Raw genomic sequence first — 19,596 nt, 5'->3', positions numbered from 1 at the left:
GAACATTTTTCCACGTCTGGTTCTAACTGTTGCTTCTTGTCCTGCATATAGATTTCTCAGGAGGTGGGTAAGATGGTCTGGTATTCCCATTTCTTTAAGAATTTTCCATGATTCGTTATGATCAACACAATCAAAGGCTTTAGCATAGCAGAACTAGATGTCCTTGAATTCTCTTGCTTTTTCTATCATCCAACGAATGTTGCCAATTTGATTGCTGCTTCCTCTGCCTTTTCCAAATCCAGCTTGAACATCTGGAAGTTCATGGGTCATGTACTGTTGAAGCCTGGCTTGGAGAATTTTGAGCATTACTTTGCTAGTGTGTGAGATGAGCGCAATTGTGCAGTAGTTTGAACATTCTTTGGCAGTGCCCTTCTTTGGGATTGGAAGGATAGGATTCTGGTCCTGTGGCCACTGCTGAGTTTTCCAAATTTGCTGGCATATTTCATTTTACTGATAGTGGGTAATTATCCTTTTTACCAGTGTATTTTCTGCTCTGTGAAGTGGGACTTCCATTTCTTGGCCTAAACTTTGTGCTTTGAAATATCTGTGAAATGGTAAGTCCATAGCAGAGGCCAGAAAAGTCCCTTTAGTCACTTAGGGTGACCTCTCACATGACACAACACTAAGATGGATCTGAATTTCTTAGTCTCACATTATCTTGAGATTTCTCTTCTTCCGTGTCCTGGGAGGAGCCTCACTACTGTTGTTCTAATATCATAGCTACGGTCATCTCCTTTCTTCTCCTAGGGAGTCATACATCCATTGGTTTTTCAGGGGGAAAAAAATCTGTCCATTGAGGATCCCTCTTACAATGTTTGTCAGTGTTTAGTCTATCCTATTGATACAAGAGGCAAAATTCCATGCCCTACTCATCTCCCTGGATAATTCACGTTCTTCAATCTGCTTCTAAAGCGTGGAAGGTGAAGTGAAGTAGAGCGGAGTCTTTGGGAAGACTTTGGTCATAGAAATGGAATAAAATAGGTTTCCACATCTTTTCATAAGGACATGAGAAGCAAAGAAAGAATTAAAGGCGAGAGCCATGTGTGAGAAGGGAGACTTGTCAGTACTTCAGACATCTGCTTACCTTATTTAGGCTCTCTGGAGTTAATACTGACAGGCCTGGTTACTTTCACTTGGCAGTAACTCCAGTCGACTTGCCCCTAGCTTGTCCGTCTGGTGTTTTGCTCAGTAGAGAGACAGAAGAATAGACTAAGATGCTTTTCTTTGAATTTAATTAGGCAGATGATTTAGCAGAATCTTTCAGTCAAAGTGTATCTTTTCTTACTGATTGATTCTCCTCAAATTCTTCCAGAGTTAATTCTTCCAGATCCAATTTTTTCTCAGTCTCTCTTATCTCTCAATAACCCCTCTCCCATTTGGATTCCTGGGGACAATGAAGTTGGAGAAGGAAAAGGCAAGGACTCCACAGACCTAGGTTCTCATCTCTACTTGAATATGGAAAATATTTTGCTCCCCAATTAAACAAAAATTACCCATGTTATAAGAATTTCACTTTGGAAAATTCCAAGTTTCTTTCAGCTATTAACGCTCAGAGAAACAATGTTCTAAAAGTTCTTATTTTGGCAAACTAGAAGTAGAAATGGGACACTGAAACACAGAGGGCTGAAATAAGCATGGCATTAACATAACAGTATAATCAGTATAATTCAGTGTACTGAAACATTTCAGCTCCATTATGTCCTATTACCCTTTGTTACGCTGTTAAATTCAGGGATAGGAGAATTTTTTCTTTTATTTTTTTAAGATAGTCTCATCCTCGGGGAGTTTACAATTTAGCAATTTTGTAAATTTCAGAATTTTTTTTTTTTTAGAAATGTAAAAAGGGATCCCTGAAATGAAGGGAAACTTGAGAATGGCTGGTGTTTGGCTGTATAATAGATCCAAAAAGCCTAGTTTGATCTGTCACTTGCAGTACTGATGCTGGCACCCTGGTTGTCTCCTGGTCAGTTTATTGATGTAAATTGTTGGCATATGCTGTTCACAACATAAAATGATGCTTCTGGGGATCAAGAAAAAGAGTACCTTTATACCACAATTGAGTTTTTGTAGTTAGAAGTTCCACAAATAACTAATGGATTTTATTTTATTTTTTTTTCAGGTTGAAGGGCAGACTCAATCAGAGACCTGAATCCAGTTATCCCAGAGACAGAAGTTCAGTCCAAAATGTCACAGCTTAATATGAAGGAAAAACTCCTGATTTTGACCTCTCAAAAGCCAACTTTCCTATTTTCTTTATTCCCATTTTGGTGGGGGCACAGCCTATCAATAAAGAAAAAGTCATGAAGAGGTTATCAATTAGGGAACATTCTGGGAAGTATGATAGGTAAGGTAAGATAATAGACTAGTCAGTCATCCTAGTGAGACCTCAGAAACTAGCTCAATGAAATTAAACATAACAGTTTTGAAAGACCTTAAGTTTCAGGGCCATGTAGGTCTTGTTTCAGATCTTGGTATTATCATTTATTAACTGGCAAATTTGGGCTTATTACTTAAATTTTCTGAGATCTGCTCTCTTCATTTGTAAAACTTGAAAGATATCAGTATCTTCCTTAAATGGTTAATGTAAAGATGAAAAACATTTCAATAGTATGTTTAAAGATTATTGATATGGAGGCTAATGTATACTGTAACTTTCAGCAAACGTTAGCTAAAGTGATGATGATGACGATGCCTCTTATGGGTTTCAAATTTAATGAAGCAGATACTATGTGCTCTGATAAGACAGAGGTTAAATGTTTATACTTATATAAGTGTTAATTTTGCTCTGCTTGTATTGATTTTTTAGAATATTTTCTCTTGTGTGCTAAAGGTAACTGATGCATCAAAACCTAGATTTTTCTAAAATCACAGCTATTTTCCTTGACTGCTTCCCCCCAATGATTTGATTTATATAACTTTACATCTTCATCTATCTTGACTAGAACGTTGACTAGAATATATTATTTTCAAATGTCAACATAACTTCAAACAACTGGGTGGGCAGAATATCTCAGCTACATCAAAGCATGAATTCTATTATTGTTCCAGGAGACTAAATTTTCTGATAAAGGACATATATCTTTTTGTAAAATATGTTTCAAAAAGCAATTAAAGTAAGGGTGTGTGAAAGGGCATGCTTATTCTTTCATTCATATGCTCTTATTTTTGAGTTTTTAAAGTGTTGAAAAAATAGTACTCTTGAGGAAATTATCATTGGTTTGGTTTATACGTCTTAATATATGCTTTGTGGCATTGACTCATGTACCAGTGTCTTTCATGGAAATGTGACACATTTATTTAAAGACTGAAAACTTCTATTTATTTTCAGAGTAATGATCCTTTTTCAAAAGATGACATCAATTTCTCCTTTGATAGTTGTACCATAAATTCCACAAAATGGATAGAAATTTTGAATAACATAAGATTTGAGCTTGACTTCTAACTTGAGCTCTCTGCTGCCTGTGTTTCTGAATGACAGGGTGTTCAGAAATAAAACTGACATTGTTTCAATGCAGGGACGCACTGAGGAATGTCTTACAGCAATGGCTCTTGAGATTTTCTTCCTGTGAATCCCATGCATTCCAAACTCCACTCTTTCATTGCATTATCTTTCATACTTGTAATATCGGCTTTGAGATATATTTATAAATCCTAGTCAATGGGGTTCTCTTTCACTGTTCTATGAAAATTAACCAAGCCCCACTCCACGCACTTTTCTTTATTTTGTCTCTGAAACATAAAAAATATGTTTAATGAAATTTGGAAAATTAAATAAAGACAAATCAAAACGTGTCACATTGCAGTAAACCATGGGAAGAATGTTTGTCAGATAGTATGATTGAAGAACCCTGGGTTAGTTACCATAGTCCTACCTTTGACATTTATCAGCTGGTGAAATGGTTTAATTTTCTTCTCCACTAGACTGTACTTTTAGAGATAAGTAGAACCTGATCTGGGCTTCCCAGGTGGCTCAGTAGTAAAGTATTCATCTGCCAATTCAGGAGACATAGATTCAATCCCTAGGTTGGGACCATACCCAGGAGGAGGCAACCATTCCAGTATTTTTGCCTGAAAAATCCCATGGACAGAGGAGCCTAGCAGGCTACAGTCCATGGGGTTATAAAGAGTCAGACATGACTGAGCAACAGAGCATGAGAACTCAGCCTGTTTTTCTCAATGGTATATTTTGGAGCCTCAAAGAGGGTGCTTTGGAAGTAGTGTTCAACAAACATGAGCTTCAAATTCATCTTCTTTAGTATTAGTTTGGTTTACAATGTTTTTCCCTGTCTATACGCATATTCTTTATATGTTTTATTTTGCAGTGTAGTTAAATAAGCTTTCTTTTCTCATTAGAAGAAAAGACTGTTTGAAGGATCAATACTGCCTGCTTTTAATAACACCTCTTAGTGGCCTTGGATCACCAACATCACCAGAAGCATGCTCATATTCAATTTCATTCAACCCATGTGGTTTCCTCTTTAGAACTGATGGGGACTGAGTAAGTATGAAATTATAATGTTGACAATAATTTCCCTTGTTCTTTTTGGCAGGCACAATCAAGGTCTGATATTCAGGTTATACTGCCAGCAGCATTTTTCAATTAGCGTTTAATACTCCCTCACAATATGCTCAAACTTTCGCTGGCACTGAACCCAGTGTTTCAGTGAAAAATTGCTCAGAAGCAAAGGCCTTTTCTTTCATTGATCTCCTTGTTCCCCTACAGTTTCTGTACTTGGAATACTCTCCGCTTTCAGGGACACTGTAGATCTCAAAGATATTATTTTCTACTTTGTGCTTGCTTTATTTGTAGTGTTTACTGCTCTGATTTTAAAAGTTGACAGGCATTGCCTTGCAAGTCCTGGAAAAATCTATTATGAAGGTGTTGGGGATAGACATACACACAGACTCACTGTACCATCATTAATGCATCCTCCATGAAGAGTTCCATTTTTTCACCTATTTTACTGTGATTAGTGAGTCAGACTCTAACAGAAGCCAGGACTTTTTGCAAAGATGTTATTTTAAATTTCTAAATTTTCAAAGCTTGTATTCAGAGGACACCACTATTATAAGTTATTTTTTCTAATTCAAGTAAACTATTCTGCTGAATAAAAAGGAGTTTCATCATATGAAGTCTGTGTTTAGATTTAGATTCTTCCTTAGACACTTTGACTATAATACCAGTTGAAATGTGAAACATCTAAGTTAAAAATAGATTTTTTTTCCAAAAAATAATTGGTTTGTGTCTTTTTTCTCTATCAAACTTTTTATATAACATAGAGAGGCTAATCAATAGGGAGCGGAGTAAATTGTGGTTAAATGTCCTTAGAGTTCTGTTCACATCATCTTAGTGCGAACAAAATGAAATTAGAGTAATTCAGGGCATTGGAATGAATCAAGGAATGACAACAGGGACCCTATGCAATGCCTTGCCTTACCTCTGCAGAAATCGTAATTCCAAAAGGCTAAGCTGTGTTTCAAAGTGTAATAATATGATTGATTTATGAGAAGGCAAGAATACTGAGTGAATGTTGAGATCTTGCATGCTGATGAGTGAACCCTGTGGGAGGGAAGAGAAGAAATTCCCAGAGGGAGGGAAAGTGAAAGTGAAAGTCACTCAGTCTTGTCTGACTCTTTGCGGCTGCATGGACTATACAGTCCATGAAATTCTCCTGACCAGAATACTGGAGTGGGTTGCCATGCACTCCTCCAGGGGATCTTCCCAACCCAGGGATCAAACCCAGGCCTCCCACATTGCAGGCAGATTCTTTTACTAACTGAGCCACCACGGAAGCAAATAACTAAACTTCTTGCTCTTATATAGCACTTTTAGAATTTACCGCACATTTCCGTATATCTTATCTAATTTGGACCTAAACTCCAAGTGAGGTTGAATGTGATTACCATTCCTTTGGTAAAGTTAACTAGTGAGACTCAGGGAAGCTCTGTGGCTCTGATTACTAGTGAGAGGCAGAGATTCAAACGTGAGTCTCCTTGTCCTAAGGTTAGCACTGTGTCCATGCTAGAATGCCTATTATTAATGGAGCCGATTGGTCAATTTCAGGGAGCTTTTTAAGACATCCTGGGCTTTTGCTTTCCAGGGAGGTAGTTTAATTTAAGATTTATTCTATAAACAGCTTCTTAACATTCAGAGAAATCAAACATATGGACAGATCTCTTAAACCTCCTTGCCCAGCAGGACTGTTTTCTCCTCCATGAAATAGACATCCAGATCTGTGCACCTCAATCTTGACTGTACACTAGACTCATTAGACTCATCAGGGAAAGTTTTAGATCTATCTATGCCCAGGAGCTATGCCCGGACTGTCTAATTGAATTAGCCCAAGGTGGAAATGGGTTTTCTTTCTATTTTAAAAGCCTTCCCAGGTGATTCTAGATTTCCCTGCTGGTCCAGTGGTTGAGAATCCACTTGCCAAAGCAGAGAACATGGTTCGATTTTCAGTCAGGAAACAAAGATCCCACATGCCATGGGGCAACTAAGCCTGTGAGCCACAACTACTGAAGCCTGTGCACCCTCAAACCATGCTCTGTGATGAAAGGAACCACCACAGTGAGAAGCCTGTGCCCAGCAAGGAAGAGTAACCCCAGCTCTCCATAACTAGAGAAAGCCCACATGCAGCCAAAATAAGTCCATAAATAGATAAATAAAATCATTAAAACAAAAAAAACCCTTCATAGTTGATTCTAACATGCGATCAGTATTGAGAACCACTGGAATAGAAGATTGAGAGATCTTCTTGGTGTCTAAGTGTGTTGCAAGGATTCCTGCAATATCTTGGATGCTCCATGAGTTAACCTGAAGGAGATTCACATTTGATTATCCATTTTATCCTGCCTGGGTTTCTCACTAGAATTTAGCTCCAAAAATCTCACATAAATTCTGGGAACTGTAGCATTCTTCAGCTAGACTATTTTACTCATCCAGTTGGAACCCTCCTTAACTTGGCTCTCATTGTGGACTTGAACCTAGCGGCCACCATGCTGATCTAAAGAATTCCTGGACATTCCAGAAAGTTTTCTCTGGGCACAAGTAATCAAAGAAGCAGTCATTGGAATACAAATGGGGACTGAATTAAAGATGCGAAATCAGACAAGGAAGAGATTCCAGGGAATTTTAGGAAATGATTGAGCAAAACCAAGGGCAGGAAGCCAGAGTACTACAAATACCACAGAACACCTAGGCTGCCCCTAGTCCTCTTTATCCGGCTGGGCAGTCTAAGTTTTAAAACACAGTCAATAAACCTTTTCAAAGTGACTTTTGAAAACCGCTAAAAACAAAATTTAAAAAAATGATCAAGTTATGTAAGTCAGAAAGAAGAGGAAAAAATTCCAAGTGACGAGCTTTTGTGCTTCAAAATGCCTAAATAGAGGTGGAGGGAGATGAAGCTGCCAGTCACCACCTGGGTGCATGGGGGTGGATGTGTGTGCAGGTACAGACGTCTTTGAGGACAGATTTCATATTTGCTAAGAAGCTAATACGAATTTACAGGTGACAGTTCCAGTTTTTCCTGAAAGCTTCAAATGACTGAAGATGAAAATACTGTGAGAAGGCCTAGAAAATTACACCGATTTAAGATAACCTGCAGCCATGAAATTAAAAGACGCTTACTCCTTGGAAGAAAAGTTATGACCAACCTAGACAGTATATTCAAAAGCAGAGGTATTATTTTGCTGACTAAGGTCTGTCTAGTCAAGGCTATGGTTTTTCCTGTGGTCATGTATGGATGTGAGAGTTGGACTGTGAAGAAGGCTGAGTGCTGAAGAACTGATGCTTTTGAACTGTGGTGTTGGAGAAGACTCTTGAGAGTCCCTTGGACTGCAAGGAGATCCAATCAGTCCATTCTGAAGGAGATCAGCCCTGGGATTTCTTTGAAAGGAATGATGCTAAAGCTGAAACTCCAGTACTTTGGCCACCTCATGCAAAGAGTTGACTCATTGGAAAAGACTTTGATGCTGGGAGGGATTGGGGGCAGGAGGAGAAGGGGATGACAGAGGATGAGATGACTGGATGGCATCAGTGACTCGATGGACGTGAGTCTGAGTGAACTCCGGGAATTGGTGATGGACAGGGAGGCCTGGCGTGCTGTGATTCATGGGGTCGCAAAGAGTCAGACACGACTGAGCGACTGAACTGAATTGAACTGAAGATAACCACAAAGCATATCTAATAGATGGTAATTTTTCAGAACCACTATTTTCTAAGCACTTACTCCTTAATCCCTGGCCAAGAGTGGTAATGGATATTGTAAACTGTCTGGGTTAGATGAAGACTAGGAGTTGAAGATAGCCACTGGGGTGACATGGAGATGGTCCTATGTGATTACTTCTTTGACCCAACTTTAATATTTGTTTCAGAAAAACAGTATCCTCTGTCATAACAAAGCAGTATTCTCTTTCCAAAAAATCAGTGAGAGCTTTTCTGTTTTGTTTGGGACTTCCCTGATAGCTCAGTTGGTAAAGAATCTGCTTGCAATGCAGGAGACCCTGGGTCAGGAAGATCCACTGGAGAAGGGATAGGCTACCCGCTCCAGTATTCTTGGGCTTCCCTTGTGGCTCAGCTGATTTGTATGAAACCTCATTTTGTACTGATATTTCTTCTTCTTGAAAAACACTGCAGGTTGGTACTAGATATTTTAACAAATGCTTTGTTTCCATCTAATAAATAACAAAATGCAATCAAATTTGCCAAAGAAGAAGACATGCTCTTTTTTATGACCACTGCAAGACTATGAATTCTACTCAGTACATCTGTACCAGAGTTTGGCAAATGACAGCTTGTGGGCAAAATTTGTCAGCTAAAAATGGTTTTCTGTCAGAATGGTTTTACATTTGTAATTTGTATTTTAATTTTTTATATGTATAGTAATTAGCTTGGTTATTTTTAATCTGAGGATGCTATAAGAAAGTAGTTTGGTAACACTTATTATGGAATAATTTGCATTATAGAATCAAGTAAACCAAAAGAAAGGTTTGTATTATTTTGTACTGAAAGAAGAATCATTTTATTCTTGCAAAATGAGTCAACAAAAGAACATATGGCATGATTATTTTCTGATAATCAAATGTATGGATTTTCATAAAATTCAAAATATTATATTCATAAAACATTAGGTAAAATTATTAAATATGCTATTAGAAAATAAATTCTTTTTTGTTATTAATGATAAATATTTTAGAAGCTAAATTTTTAAATTTTTCCATGTCTGCCTTCTACATCTGTTTTAGTTAGAATAACAAAAACCAAAAATAAGTTTATAGGTAATTTTATATTTTTAAGTGGTTGAGAAAATAATATTTTGGGGCATTCAAAAATTATATGGAAATTCACATTTTTGTGTCTACATACAGTTTTATTGGAACACAGTCATGACTATCTATTTTCATTTTGTCTGTGGATACTTTTGGACTACTGTGGCAGAGCGGAATAATTGTAACAAATACCATGCAGCAACAAAGCCTAATATATTTACTTTCTGGCCCTTTACAGTAACCCTTTTAACACCTGGTCTAGACTTCGAGGTCATCCCTCTATATGATGGGTGGTGTGTATATCTAAATGTAGTAAAATAAGGTGAATTCTTTCCTTGGAATCACTTAAATCCAAACTTTACATTGGCTTATGAAAACATCTTGGTATAAAATAGATTTTTTTAGGTTCCAGAATTGTCTCCCTACTTCACTGGTGCATTCTCACCCTTCTCAGAGTGGAGGGACCAGGCTAATTCACGCATCTGGAGCCATTAAATTATGGGCAGTTTAGCTTTCTATTGAAAACTAGGGTAAGAATTTTGTGGCTTAAAAATTACTCTAAACTTTGTTGAATATAAATATCAAGTACACTATATAGAAAACAATGAACAAGGACCTACTGTATAACATAGGGAACTCAACTTGATATTCTGTATTACCTATATGGAAAAGAAACTGAAAAAATAATAGATATGGGTAAGTGTGCTGTGTGCTAAGTTGCTTCAGTTGTGTCTGGTTCTTTGTGACCCCATGGACTGTAGCCCACCAGACTCCTTGTCTATGGGATTCTCCAGGCAAGAATATTGGAGTGGATCGTCATGCCCTCCTCCAAGGGATCTTCCCAACCCAAGGATTGAACTCGCATCCCTTACGTCTCCTGCATTGGCAGGCTAGTTCTTTACCGCTAGCGCCACCTGGGAAGCCCCAGGTGTAGGTATGTGTTTGCTGTACTTGGTTGCTCAGTCGTGTCCAACTCTTTGTGTCCCTGTGGACTATAGTCTACCAGGCTCCACTGTCCATGGGGATTCTCCAGGTAAGAATACTGGAGTGGGTTGCCATGACTTCCTCCAGGGGATCTTCCTAACCCACGGATTGAATCCAGATCTCCCGTGTTGCAGGCGAGGCACCAGGGAAGTCCAGATATAAGTATATGTATAACTAAATCACTTGGCTGTTCACATGAAAGTAGCATATCATTGTTAATCACCTATACTCCAATATAAAATAAAAATTTAAAAAATGGCCCCAAATGTAGTGCTGAAGTGCTATTTGTGTCCTAAACACAAGAGGACTGTGAGGTGCCTGACAGAGAGAGTAGACATCTTAGGTAAGTTTCATGCAGATGTTATAGAGGTGTTGGTCATATGTTCAAAGCCCATGAGTCAACAATACATATTAAATAAGATGCCTTTTAACAGGAACACACATAACAGAACATTATGTATTGATTAGTTGATGAAAATGTAACTGTATGCTCACAAGATCCTCCCCCTATATTTCCCCTAGTAGCAAAGCTTCAGTCTTCTCTAATTCAGTAGGTAAAGTGAATTCATAGGGGGAAAAAAAATACCATGAAGAATGAGAATTGATTATAGTAACTTTTAATTTTTTCACTCTTTAAAATTTGACTTTCTGTAGGTAAATTATAAGACTAACAATCTATTTCCCATTCAAAGTTTGTGGGCTCGTGTGTAGATATATATGCATTTTATTTGAAGTTATTATTTGCTGATATCAATCCATTGGTACAGATCAGTTTTCATAGCTCAAGTCATAAAGGCTAAATATGCATGAACAAGGCAATGAATTAAGGGAATTTTCTGAATTAAGCTTTACATTTGAATAATCTGAGGAATATCTGCTGTGCTGAAAACTTTGGATTACAGAGTATTTTAAATATATGCAGTCCTGTTATTCAAGTCTGAAATGTTAAACTTTTTGGCTAACACAGAGAGATCTACAACTATAGATCAAGTTTTCAAGGATTAGTATCAGTTATTTTGATAAACATGAGAAAATGCAGATTTTTCACATAGTAGCATTTATTATGGACTACACTTCAGGGAAATTGGTGGTAAGAGTAGTTTGAGGAGGCTTCAAAGAGGAATGGTTTTAAGTTGGGACTTGAAGAAGAAGAATTTTTATAGAAGAAAGAAGTATTGAGGTCATGAGGGAAAATAGAAAAAGTAAAGAAAAGGTATAAAAGAAATTAATACATAGCATTTTTGAAAACAGTGAGTGGATCAGCTTGGTTTAGTTTATTCCACATTAAATTATATTAATACTTGTTAGTACATCTTAAGGATTACTGTTTGAACCACTTCAGGACACCTGCTTATAACCAACTGATAAACTAATACATGAAACTGCACTTGAAAATATTCTTGCCTGGACAGAAACTGATGTCCAGAATAGAATGATCTCTTTCTCATTTCATATGCTCCATTGCATGTTTCATCCTGTGTAAAAGCCCTACCTACCCTCCCCATTAGCTTACAAAGATTTACTTGATTAGACTTGGTAGAATCTCTCTGATAAGCTTTACAATGCAACATCCAGAAGGTGATTAATTCCTGAAGGCAATATTAAAATAACTTCCGAACAAATTAAAGAGAAAATGAAAGAGAGAGAGAGAGAGAGAGAGAGATCAGAACTTAAGCTGAATCTGAGAAGTCTGGGTCCAGATCAGAATCTTCTGTGTGATCTTTGAGACTCAACCATAGGCAATCACCAAGGGCCTACCTGGCAGGCTTCACGAGGGAAAGCATCCTTCTTACCACTACTTAGTATACAGTATCCAGGGAGTTGCAGGCAAGGACATGTGCCCTTCCCCCGCCTTTACCAACCATGCTCTTGGGTGTATAAGCATCCTTAGCCCAACAACCTCCATTTGGACACCTTCAGGAAAGGCTTTAAGATACTTTGCTTAACAGATAGGGAGTAGGCAACAGCCATGGATAGTATTCAGCATAATTCTTGAGGTCAGGGAGCCCTTGGTGCTCTTGGTTAGACTCTTCCCAGGGGTCTCTCTGAAGACCTTCATGTCAGGGGTCCTTCAAGAAATTCTTCTTACTCTGATTCTGTGCTTTCCCACTTTTACCACATCCTTTCTTGTTAGTCCTGGTCCCTTGGTCCGTAAAATGGGAGTATCCTATGATTTGGGCTCCTTGTGTAATGAGATGATGGCCTCTTTTCCCCTTCTCCACTTCTGTGCTCATACTTGTGACCTGGTGTCTTTCTGTGGGGAAAATGGAACACTGAGGATGGCACCTTTCCTGTTTAACCTTTTGCTTATTCCCTCCCAGGAAATGAAGAAAGGCTTGAAGGTAACTTTCAGTGTCGTTTATTGTCTTAATCGACCACTACAACATCTGGCCGCTCAGCATTTTCTCTCTCTGACAGAATCCATTTGAGCTCATTTAGAATCCAAGGAAGTGAGATGGAATGCGAAATCGTTTATTGTAGATGACTAGCTTTTTTATCTCCAGATAGTAGAGGTGTAAAAACTATGGAGAAACAGTCCTTGAAGTTACCGCAGAAAATGTTAGTACTACAAGTTACCAGCTAGACTAGATGTTCGTCTAAGCAACCCGTTTTACAGAAGAGGACTATCATGCACTGAAGAGTTTGAAGTTGAACCATTATTGGCACTTTTCTTCTATGTTGCTCTTCCACTCTGGATTTATTTCTTGGTTCAAGGACTCTTAGACTGAAGTACTGGTGGGGAAGGAAATAAGGTGGCCTGAAGCAAGAACGGATGGGTAAAGAAAGGAGTTGCTATGACAAGCTCGTTAAATGATGTTTCTTGTATATAATGCTTCTTGTGTCTGTTGTTTCAGTTCACTTTCAGGGACCCTGACATTTGCTTGAGCTTACTTGTTATGAGTAGTCTTACAGTTATTGCACAACAAGGGATCAGTGCAGAAAGAGATGGTAGTTTGTCTCTTCAGAGAGCCTTCACTTTCTTTACATATCAGATATCCTACTGCTACCAACACCCTGACCTCAAGAAGTATACCACATACTATCCATGGCTGTTGCCTACTCCCTATCCATTAAGCAAAATATACTAAAACCTTTCTTGAATCCAGAGGCAGAAAAAAGGTGAAAGGAAAAGCTTGGTTTATAAACGGTCGTGGTAGTTCTGACTGGGGCTATGTAGAATTTTCCTTAAGAATTGCTAATTGCTAACAACAATCTATACTCAATGAGTCTGTAAAGCTCTATTTATTAATCAGAAATTACATAGTAGCCAGTTATAAAATAACAGAAATGATGAGCTTTGCAGTGCCTGAGACAAGAGCTTGGGTGAAGGTAAACCATTTTGGAAAGGGATTTCAGGGAACTGAGGTGGGAGGAAGGCTGAGCACTGAAGAACTGATGCTTTCAAACTGTGGTGCTGGAGAAGACTCTTGAGAGTCCCTTGGACCACAAGAAGATCAAAGCAGTCAATCCTAAAGGAAATCAACTCGGAATATTCATTGGAATGATTGATGCTGGAGCTCCACTACTTTGGCCACCTGATGTGGAGAGCCAACTCATTGGAAAAGACCCTGATGCTAGGAAAGACTGAGGGCAGGAGAGGAAGAGGGTGATGGAGGATGGTTGGATGGCATTACTTATTCAATGGACATGACTTTGAATAAACTCCAGGAGATAGTGAAAGACAGGAAAACCTGGCATGATGCAGTCCATGGGATCACAAAGAATTAGACACGACTTAGCAACCGAACAAAGAACAACAAAGGTGGGAAAGAAGAAAAGTGAAACAGACAATGAAGAAAAGCCAGCACATGGCTTGAAATGGTCGCAATGTGGACCAGACTTTCCAATGTGCTTCATGATCTGTACAGAACTGTGCATTATTTGATTGATTTTTTTCTTTAAAACATTCTTGACAATAATATACTACTATCCCATTTTAAATGATGGCCACATTCAGCCTGGGTGGGAGAGGAATTTAGGGAAGAAAGGATACATATATATATGTATGGGCTGAATCCCTTCACTGTTCACCTATCACAATATTATTAATCAGCTACATCCCAATAGAAAATAACAAGTTTAAATTAAATTAGAAATTAAAAAAATCCCAACAAGTGGAAAATGTCAGCATTCTTCACACCAGAGAAGGCCACCTGATCCCAGATTCAAGGAACCAGAGAGGCACACCAGGAGGCCACCCGAGACCGGATTCGAGGATTACAGGCCCTATACACATCCTAATCGTATCAACAATCTGACCTTTGAACTGTTGCTATAAAACTCTCATCAAATCCTCCTGTGTGGGGCCATATAGTTTCTGAGGCAGAAGCCCACTCTGTCCCCCTTTGCCTGGCAAAACAATACAACTATGCTTTTCTACTTAAAAAAAAAAAGTGTTTGCCATATCTTATAATATTTTATCACCAAACTTTTCCAGAATATTTGCGGTAATTTTCATAATATAGTTATCCCACAAGTAATTTTTTTCTTTAAGACCATAAAGCCTTTCAGATAATGAACAGTTATAACATTCTATCATCTAATATCTGGATTTTAAAACTTTAGATATATGACTATCTCTTTTTCTCCCTCATGTTTTTTAGAACAACACTATAGGAATGATACTTAAGTTATATTCTTTAATAATGTTGCTGATGAAGGTATGATGATGATAAAGTGCAGACACAGGATAGAAAATGACTAATCAAGGCATCCATAGTATCTTTGTTGTTATTTTCCTGCCATTGTCATTGGCGCCTCATGTTTTAGTCAATGTGTTAAGACATTCTAATAAATGTTATGTTGATCTGGTTAGAAAACCCTAACTACTTAATAATTCAAAAGTATTTGTTGAATTTTGAATAATAGCAGGAAGTAAGCATTTTATCTCAGTACTTGAATAGATACAGCATTATATCCATCTTTTTAACAGAGGCAATAATGTCTGTGAAATGATCACTTTGTAGTGAAATAACCATAGCGTGGAGATAGTCTAGTTAAATATTCTCAGCTAAATAGATATAGTTCCTTCACTCCCCAGAGGCTTCATTGGTCACTGAACTATTTTTCTGTTTCACAGTCATATTCCCAGAAGATTATCTGACCTTGGAATTAAACACCTGACTTGCACAGGTGGGTGTTTGAGGTGCCTTTTCAAACAGTACTGTATTCTGGTTGGAACTTTAAGCACAGAAAAATAAAGCATAATATCATGTTCTCAGTAAGAGACAAGGTCACCATCCTTTTCCAAGTCATCAAAAGTTCAGAGGTAATACCTTTAAAACAAAATCACCCAACTAGTAATATCTTTAGCACAAGAATAAAACCAATCTGTTTATTCCACAGCCAGTTGTTGCTCTATTGGCTCTCTGCTTTATAGAAAAGCATAAACCAGAGAGGAGAAAAATTAGGAAGGAAAATACCAAGAGAAACAATAAAAGCATAAATGATTATGTTTTAGATGACAGAATTTCAAGATGGTTTTATAATTTCTTTTCGTCCTTCATTCTCCAGGATTACAGAAGTAAATTTGGATTAATTTATTATTTCCAAGTTATTATCTAAACTACTCTGTCAATGTTGTAGTTGAATTAACTCAAATCATGAGCCACTCTAAAACAGAAAATACATTGGCTAAGAGCAATTCCATGGTATTGAACTAATGAACTTATCTGTCCTTGGAGAAATAATTTATATTTTCTGTGCCACATTTTACTCACCTAGCCTAGAAAACCTCTAGGTTTCCTTCTGGCCCTATAAGCTTACGAGTCCATGAATTTTCTTAGGAGAAAGAATAAATTTTCCCTTCATGGGCAGGGATTTAGTTATTATTTTTATTATCATAAATGCAAACTAAGACAGTTTTCAGATTTGAGAGGAAGCTTTGTATTGAATTACATAAAGTAAATGTTTTAAAAATAAATTTTCCCATTGATTCTCTTCCTGCATTTTTCCTTCTGTTGTTAGCTTTCTTTGCAATAGATGGTGCTCTTTACTCAGAGAAACTGCTTATATGATTCTTCATCAAAAGATCAAGAAAATTAGTTTTACTCTTTAACAATCATTAATTAAAGAAATCAGACATAAAAAGCAGAAAAAATCGATTACAAACAACTTGCACCACCTCAATAAAGAAAGCATAACGGAGAAAACGACTGTTAGATGATTTAAGAGCTCCAGTGAAACCTACAATACTTGCTGAATAGATGAAGCCAATATTGCAGCTAAACATGGAAGTGCCATAGTAGGAAGAAAACCCTAAATCAAGAGCCGTGTTAAAGTGTTAAAATAATCATATACTTCTCAAAAGTTAAAACATAGTATTCCATATTAACATGTAGGATTTGAATAGGCACATCAACACCAACACAATCTACATCAATCTCAGCTAATATTGAACTTGTATATTTTCTGCCAAATAAACCTGGAACATCTGGACAAATAGAAACTGGGCCACAAACTCTTCTGAAATAATTTCACTGGATGAAGACACTTTTTAATTTCTCTAGAGCAACCATTACAACTTCCTATGCAATAGTTTATCATCCAGAATTATGTTGTTTTTGGTCACTTCTGACTTGTTTCAACTTTTGGGGGCACTGAAAAACAGTGCTGCAGTTCCGAACCACCTGACCTATTCCTGATTCAGTTTGACTCCCCTAGCAGATCTGTAGCTGCCAACTGCAAACTGGTCTCGGCAACACAAACAGCACCATTTACTGTGGCAAGACACCAGAAAAACTTCCTCTAGGAGTGAGGAAGAGCAGGGCACAGCAATGGTGCAGCAAATACACTGGAATCAGCAGGAGCAGGAAAGTTGCCAAGGTTCATCTCTGAAAAGAATAGAGAAGGAAATCTGCCCCTTCTGCCTCCAATTAAGGATAAAATAACTAGAATTTATCTTCTATTTTCCACAAATTATTGTTTCCACAGCTCCTTTGGAAGGGGCTATGGGACACTGTGGTTAAGAGCCCAGAGCCCTTCTGGCTCAGTATAAACAAGCTGTAAGATAGAGGCTTTTTTTTTTTTTTTTTTTTTTACCAGAGCTTTATAGCTTTTACTAAAGCAACTTCTCTGTTTCTGAAATTTTGGATTCTGTCTTTATTAACGGAAGGAAGAATAGAAAAGTAAGTTTTTGTACTCAAGCTGCAACCACTCTGTCTAATTTCACCTCTACATTCTCCCTTGTTTTACCTCCTTTTTTCTCATCCTCCCCCCACCCCCAACACCCTTTATGCCTCTATTAGCCACCGAAATCCGGAGCCCTGTGGCCTTCCTTACCTGACAATCACATACATGACCAGGAAGTTTCCGAAGAGCCCCACCACGCACACGATGGAGTAGAGGGCCATGATGATGATGGCCGTGATCATGGAAGGGCTGCCGGCCGAAGGGCACAGGCTGTCGCTCCCGCCCAGCTCGGTGCGGTTCGGACCGCATGGGTCGGACAGGTTGCCTTCTAAGTGGGAGAAGTTGACCCAGGAGCTGGGACTAGGTGCTGGGGAGCAACTTGAAGGGTGTGTGAAGGGGTCAGTGCAGTTGCTGGCGTTCGTGGGGACGGCGCCGCTGTCCATGGTGCTGACCGCCGGCTGGGACCACGTTGGGAGTAACCGCGAGCACCCTGACTTTTCGGGTTCCACGCGTGAGCCGCTTCGTCTCGCCGCTGCCACAGCTCCTGTTATTTCTTACAGCGACCAACCCCGGCGGAGCCAGAGAGGAGCGTCAGGCAGGAGAGAGCTAAGCATCTGACATTATTCTCTGCTTGTAGCCCCCTCCCACCTTAGAAGTACACAGACAGGGCTCCAGCCCCACACCGCCGGTGGGGAAGGAGGGGAGAGCTGTGCGGGATCCGGAGGCTGGAGCCGAGGGAGGAGAGAGAAGGGGATTTTGCGCAAAGCGATCCAACGACTCTGTTTCCCCACTCAGCACTCCTCTGTGCAAACACCTCTAAGGACAGGCAGAACCAGAAAGGGGGTTGGAGGGAAGGGGTTGAGAGTGAGACAAACGGAGAGTTTTTGGCGGATGCAAAGCATTAAGGAAGGGGGCTGACCTCACATTTTCCAGCACCGTTTTCTCAGTGTACCATGACAGAAAAGACACTGGTCTGACGCCATCCTGACATCCCAGACCCCAGAGCTCTTCTGTCTCTGCTGCCTAAGCAATGATTTGGTGCAGGGTACACAGAATCCTCTTCTGTAGCCCTCCTTGCCTCAGACTTTTTCTGTCTGTAGAAAAAGTCACCATGTGTCTCTTTACTAATGGAGAATTTCCAACCCTTCAACCCTGCCTGAGACAAGAGTGATTCCTTTTCTGAAAAGAGATGAAAAACAAACTTTGAGAGAGGATATCTATTCCCTTTACTTCATATTCCCTTTTTTCTCCTGGAGCAGAAGTTTTATTTGCATCTAATTTCTAGCTTGCTGACAAAGAGGCACAGGGAGTTGTGGCATCCTGAAAAGCCAAAGAAAGACAAGGGTGACATTCCATATATAAATCTCATAGGTTTGGAGTTATTAATTATTGGTTTTATCTCCAGCCTTCCTACATATGCTTCTCAGTAGAAGACTGTGAAAACCAAGTGTTTACATTATTTCAGTGTATTCTAGTGTAGACATTCCAGGAAAAACTACATAGACATCTGGAACTGGAATGGCTCATACAAGGTTAAGGATTATTGTTATGCTTTAAAATTTGATAATTCACTTTTAAATCCACAAATGCTTCTACTTTATTAATAAATTTTGCTTTGTTTGTCTTTGTTTTTTGGTAATGTTAACACAAATTCTGAAGTAATTCTCATTTCTATTTATGGGTATATTTGTCTGCATATGTATCTTTTAACTACTAACACTATCATTAAAGATCCCCAGTTGTTTGTAGAAAGCTATATCCTTGGTGAACAGGGATCAAGGTGAGGTAGAGAGCTTGGAAAGAAGATTTAATTCCAATATTATTTTTATCACTTGTCTGGAAAACATAATACTGGTAAACTCCACTAATCATAGATAATTTTGCCAATGTTCAGTATTTTTATCTTTTTTTATGTTGAAGGATAAAATTTCAGCAATAACATGTTATAAAGATCTCCTACAGAATAATAAAAATGCTTCACCACCTATTCTCCTATGAACTAATGTATTAATTCACCCATATTCAGCTGAAATCTGTCTGCCATTATTCAGTCTCTTGAGGACACACAGAACCACTCTAAACTTACTTATGTGAAAGACAAATTAGCACAGTATAAAAAGTCCTTGCCTTAAACCCAGATCATTTTGCAAACCTTAGATTTGTAACTTAAACTTTTTAGCTGTAGGAATTTGCATACGTTACTTTACCCGA

General features: G+C 38.4%; 1 protein-coding gene across 1 annotated transcript in view; it reads right to left on the bottom strand.

The window, feature by feature from the left end:
- Positions 1 to 18,001, bottom strand: part of OPRM1 (opioid receptor mu 1) — a 67,075-nt gene extending 49,074 nt beyond the window's left edge. The window contains exon 1 of the mRNA XM_004011420.5: positions 17,536 to 18,001. Within this exon, the coding sequence (XP_004011469.1) occupies positions 17,536 to 17,828 (293 nt within the window). The 5' untranslated portion in view covers positions 17,829 to 18,001. The remainder of the gene's footprint in view (positions 1 to 17,535) is intronic.
- Between the last annotated feature and the right edge of the window lie 1,595 nt (positions 18,002 to 19,596).

Source organism: Ovis aries, chromosome 8 (assembly GCF_016772045.2).
Source record: "Ovis aries strain OAR_USU_Benz2616 breed Rambouillet chromosome 8, ARS-UI_Ramb_v3.0, whole genome shotgun sequence".
Taxonomy (NCBI): Eukaryota; Metazoa; Chordata; class Mammalia; order Artiodactyla; family Bovidae; genus Ovis; species Ovis aries.
This window is presented reverse-complemented; position numbering and strand designations above follow the sequence as displayed.